Source organism: Myotis brandtii, unplaced genomic scaffold (genome assembly GCF_000412655.1).
Source record: "Myotis brandtii unplaced genomic scaffold, ASM41265v1 scaffold2658, whole genome shotgun sequence".
Lineage (NCBI taxonomy): Eukaryota > Metazoa > Chordata > Mammalia > Chiroptera > Vespertilionidae > Myotis > Myotis brandtii.
The window spans coordinates 280,275-285,709 of NW_005360118.1; the positions used below are offsets into that span (position 1 = coordinate 280,275).

Genomic DNA, 5,435 nt, shown 5'->3' on the forward strand with positions numbered 1-5,435 from the left:
GGTGTGCGTGTGTGTGCGTGTGTGTGCGTGTCCAGTGGCCCTGCCCTTCACCGGCCTGCACGCTGCCTGCCCGCCTGCCGGGGCCTGCCCTGCCCTGGATGCAGGCAGTGGTGCTCTGGGCCTGTGCACGCTCCCTGCCGCCAGGGTGTTGGCCCTGAGGAAAGGCAAGGTTCTCCCAGGTCCTGGTGCGCCAGCTCCCACCCCTCTTCTGGTTCACCTGCCTCGGGTCCCCTTCCGAGAAGCGTGCCCATGGGCCTGGGCGCTTGGGGTTGACGCCGGGCCTCCTCTCCTTGGAGGTCATGTCTGCTCTGCCTCAGGCATCGGGATCTGTTGGGGCCAAGGCCCTGGGGCAGGGAAGAGCCCTGTGAGCTGGGGGGTGGGGGCTGGGTGGCAGGGACGCCCAGCAGCCAGAATTCTCCATGGTGGCCAGGCAGTCAGGAAGGCTGGACTGAGTGGCTGTGGGGGAATAACTCAGCATCTTGGAGCTTCTGTTTCCTTGGGGAGAGTAGAGGTGCTAATTCCTGCGTCTCAGGGAGGTGGTCGTGCAAACCAGCAGGAATAGGTTTCTGCAGGGCCACACTGGGCCTGGCCTGAGGGCACCTGCCACCAGGGGCTGGGGGAGCACAGGGCCATGGGTTTGTGGGTGAAGGTGACCCACAAGCACAGGGAACATGAATAGACTTGGGGTCTGGAGTGAACTGTGCACTAACTTCCTTACAAACAACACCCGTGTGGCACGTTCTCGTCTATACTTTGACTTCGACTGCATGTGTCTTTATATTTGAGTTTCTTTTACTCAGAATGTGGTTGGGTCTCATCTATTCTGACGGTTCCTTTTATTGGAATTTTTACTCTGTTTACACTTAATTGTTGATGTGGTTTGGTTGAAGTCTAGCATTTTGTTATTTTCTACTTCATTTTTTTTGTCCCTTTCCTAACAATTAGTTGTTAGTATTCCGTGTTATCTACTTATCAGGCTTTTGAGCTATACCTCTTTGTGTTACTTTTAGTGGTTGTGAGGGACCCCAGGAGTCAGTCCTCCCTTATCCATCCATGGTTTCAGTTACCTGTAATCAACTATGATCCAAAAATAACAAATGAAAGATTCCAGAAACAGTTCATCCATGTTAAATTGCGCATTATTCTGAGTCGAGAGATCCTGCACCCGCTGTCCTGCCCAGAACCCTCTCTCCCTGCCCCCCCAGACGCTCCTTCCTGTTAGCCACGGCGGCGTCACCTGGGTTGTCAGCTTGACTCACAGTATTGCAGTGCTTGGTTGAAGTCACCCTTGTTTTACTAAATAACAGCCCAAACCCATTCATATAACTTACTACAACGTATAAGTCAACTTTATTACTATTGCTGGTAATCTCTTAGGATGCCTAATTTCTAAGTTAAAGTTTATCGCAGGTATGAATGTACAGGAGAAAACATAGTATAGATGGTAGGTTGGTACTGTTCACGGTTTCAGACATCCCGTGGGGGTCTTGGCACGTGTCCCTGAGGATAAGGGGTGGACTGAACAATCTTGTCTTGAATTCTCTGTGCCACCTGACACACAGACCCCGTCAGCACCCTCCTCATCACCCCCGTCTGTCTGTCATGTTGTCATCCTGCAGTTTACTTTCACCTGTGTTACAGATACACAGGAGGGATGGTGTTAACATAGTCAACTTGGTTTTAAAGAGATGAGGAAATGAAAAAGCCTTCTGTAATTGCCATTTTCAGTATTCTTTACTCTTTTATTGTAGATCTGATCTAGTATTATTTCCCTTTGGCCTAAAGGACATTTACTGTTTCTTGTAGTGCAGGTCTCCTCAGCTTCTGTTCACCTGAAAGTGTCTGCATTGTGCCTGTATTTATTAAAGGGTGTTTTCGTTGTGTATAGAATTCTAGATTGACAGCTTTTTATACTCAGTCGTTTAAAAATATGATTCTGGCTTGTAGTGTTTCTGATTAAAAGTTGGTCTCATTCTTATGGTTGTAAACTGCATAAAGTACCCTTTTTTTTCCCTCTTACAACCTTTAGGATTTTTCTCATCATCTTTGGTTTCAACAATTTGACCATCACATGGTTTTTCTGTGTTCATTCTGCTTGGAGCTCTTTAAGCATCATAAATCTATGGGATGATAGTTTTCATCAAGTTTAATACATTTTAGGCTATTATTTCTTTTAAAAGTTTTTTTCTTCACAATCTCTCCCTTCTTTCCTCTGGGACTTTATTTTCCCATAGGTCATTGAGGCTGTTTTTCCCTCCTGTCTTTCCTCTCTGCAATTCATTTTGGAGGATTTCTATTATTTTGTCTTCAAGTTTATTTCTCTTATGTTTATGTGCTCTTAAGTCTATCTAATTTTTCATTTTAGATATTTTTCAGCTCTAGAATTTTTTTTCATAGTTATATTCTCTGCAGAGTCCCCATCTGTTCAACCATTATGTCCATCTTTTTCTTAAAATCTTGTGTGGTAATTTAGTACCAATTTCATTTGGGGGCTGTTTCTTTTAACCTTTCCACTAAGTATGGGTCTCATTTTCCTGCATTTTTGTTGTCTAATCATGTTTTATAAGCTGGACACTGTGGGTTCCGTATTGTTGAGCGTTAGGAATGTGTTGTCTTCCTTGAATGTGTCTTGAGTTTTATTCTTCCAGGCAGCTCATGGGCTTGTGTGTTGGCTGGTCTTCTCTGGGTTGTTTCTAAGCTTTGTTAGGGCAGCTCGAGAGACACCTTCCTCTGGTTCAGAGGGGCCCTGCTCCACAGGCGTGGCCCCTCCTGGGTTTCTGCTGCGTGTGCTCGCAAAGAGCCCGGCTCTGGGTGTCTGGCATTCCTTCATCTCCCCGCAGCGTGTCCCCTCCAGGCTTGGATTTAGCTCCCAGCTCCTTAGTAGCTGTTCAGGCCTCGTGACATCTTGCCTGTCACATGGCAGTTTTTGGCCAAACACTCAGGAGGCCTCAGTGTGGGTTTCTGTGCCATCCCTCCTCTCCATCGCCGCCCTGCGGACCCACACACGTCGGCCTCCCCAGCCTCCTGGCGGCTGCCTCCGCAACTCGGCACCTCGGTGCTTGGCTCGGGCTCTGCCTCCCGATTGTGGCCGTGGCGTCACCGTCTCAGGGCCTCTGGCCGCACTGGTCCAGCCCATGGTTGTCTACGGCGGCTAGTCAGGAGCTGATCACTGTTGTGACCAGAGGTGGACGTCCCGCCTTCGGGGGCACTTTAGCCGGCAGTTCCGTTGTTGCGTTCTGAAGAGCGCGTGCCTCTTTTCTGGTAGGGATTGGGTTTCCCTTTGTACTTCAGCCGTTTTCCTGCCGTAGCCTGTTTGGGTTTGCAGTGCCCTCATTATGTTGTGATGCCTCTTACTTGTTTGGTAACACTTCCAGCTGTTGTCTCTAAATACTGATTTTGCACCTCCCCCACCCTGTCTTCTCCTTTTGTCCTGTTAATACACGTTAGCCCTTTTCCTACTGTCTCACTTTCCTGTATTTTCTTCCTTTTGCTGTTTCACGTCCCAGGCTGGGTACTTCTGAATAACGCTAGCTCCCTGATTCTCCCCAGGAGCTGCAGCGGCTGGAGACCGAGCTGGGCCGGCCCCCTGAGCGGTGGAAGGACAACTGGGATCGGGTGAAGGCTGCCCAGCGCCTCGAAGGCAGGCCAGACGGACATGTGAGCGGGGGGTGGCTGTGGGGGGCTGGGTGGGCTTGCTGCCAGGAAGTGGTAGAGGCCGCCTGGCACTGACACAGGCCCATCTCCTGCCCCCAGGGCACCCCCAGTTCTCTGCTGGTGTCCAGTGTGCCCCACCACCGCCGCTCGCTGGGTGTGTACCTGCAGGAGGGGCCTGTGGGCTCCACCCTGAGCCTCAGCCTGGACAGTGACCAGAGCAGTGGCTCAACCACATCCGGCTCCCGCCAGGCCGCCCGCCGCAGCACCAGCACCCTGTACAGCCAGTTCCAGACGGCTGAGAGTGAGAACAGGTGCGAGGCACCGCCCACTGGGCTGTGGGCACCTCTGGGCTGGGGGCCTCTCAGATCACGGAGCAGGTGCCCTTGGGGAACTTCTGGTCATTCTCGGGGGGGAAGGACTTGTGGGGGGACCCGACAGTGGCTTGAGCTTCAGCTCAGTTGCTGGGGACACAATAGTGGCTTGGAAGGGGTTTGGGATGTAGAACCAGTGACCATAGCCCAGCCAAGGTGGCTGCAGAGCAGAGGGACAGGGCTATGGGTACGGTGAGGGCAGGCAGGGTGCCAGGTGAGGTTGAAGTAGGTTCCCGGTGAGGCCAGGGCCTGGCGGCTGCATCGCCCTCTGGGCCTGGGGAGCTGCTGGATGTTCCTCCCCGTCCACAGCACCTGCCGTGTGTGCAGGGTGGCTTCACGGACACCCGAGGCTCTGATGTGGGGGGCCCTTCTCCGCTTTTCTGGGGCTCCCTGGTCAGTGCTCAGCCTTGCTTCATTTGGGGACAGGGGCGCTGGTCTTGCTGCTAGGACCGGCCAGGAGGGGAGGGGACAGCTGGGCCTGGCTGGGCGGGCGCTGATGGCCCTGGTTCCACTACCAATGCAGGTCCTACGAGGGCACCCTCTACAAGAAGGGGGCCTTCATGAAGCCCTGGAAGGCCCGCTGGTTCGTGCTGGACAAGACTAAGCACCAGGTGAGTGGTCAGTGGGCACAGGGTAGGCAGGGGCTAGGACCGGCCCTGACTTCCTGTCCCCCTCAGCTGCGCTACTACGACCACCGCGTGGATACAGAGTGCAAGGGGGTCATCGACCTGGCGGAGGTGGAGGCCGTGGTGTCTGGCACTCCCACCATGGGCGCCCCCAAGACCGTGGACGAGAAGGCCTTCTTCGATGTGAGCTGTGACCAGGGTGCAGGAGAAGGCGGGCGGGCAGGCAGGGGGCTCCGTGGGGTGGGCCGAGGACTCAGCTACCCACCCTCCCCAGGTGAAGACGACTCGTCGTGTTTACAACTTCTGTGCCCAGGACGTGCCGTCGGCCCAGCAGTGGGTGGACCAGATCCAGAGCTGCCTGTCAGACGCCTGAGCCCAGCCCTGCCCGGCTGCGCTGTGTCCAGTTACAGACCACTAGGGGTGGGCAGGGCCCCCCGGCCATGTTTACAGCCCCCACCCTTGACAGTATTGAGGCCCAGCCCCCGAATTTGTGTGTATAGCCCCTGCCAACCCCATCCTGCCCACCCCGCCCGCCTGGCCAGCTCTGACTTATTTTGGAGTCCTGGCGGAGCGCTGGCGGGAGGCGCCATGGTACAGCCCTCTCGGTGGGCCTGTAAATAGCCCAGCCCTGTCCGCGTGGTGGCCCCGGCGGCCCGCAGGCACCCTGTTCCTACAAACAGAGTCTATAAAGAGAACTAACTATGTGCCACACGCCTGCGTCTCCAGCTTCCCAGAGGAAAGGACCCAGGTCGGCCGCGTGGGGGTCGAGCACTCTGCCAGGTTG

General features: G+C 54.4%; 1 protein-coding gene across 1 annotated transcript in view; it reads left to right on the forward strand.

Annotated features, from left to right (window-relative positions):
* The window catches only part of SBF1 (SET binding factor 1), a 27,450-nt gene extending 22,088 nt beyond the window's left edge, over window positions 1–5,362 (forward strand). The window contains exons 36-40 of the mRNA XM_014541203.1: window positions 3,550–3,657; window positions 3,754–3,965; window positions 4,549–4,636; window positions 4,703–4,834; window positions 4,926–5,362. Of these exons, the coding sequence (XP_014396689.1) occupies window positions 3,550–3,657; window positions 3,754–3,965; window positions 4,549–4,636; window positions 4,703–4,834; window positions 4,926–5,024 (639 nt within the window). The 3' untranslated portion in view covers window positions 5,025–5,362. The remainder of the gene's footprint in view (window positions 1–3,549; window positions 3,658–3,753; window positions 3,966–4,548; window positions 4,637–4,702; window positions 4,835–4,925) is intronic.
* The last annotated feature ends 73 nt before the right edge of the window (window positions 5,363–5,435 follow it).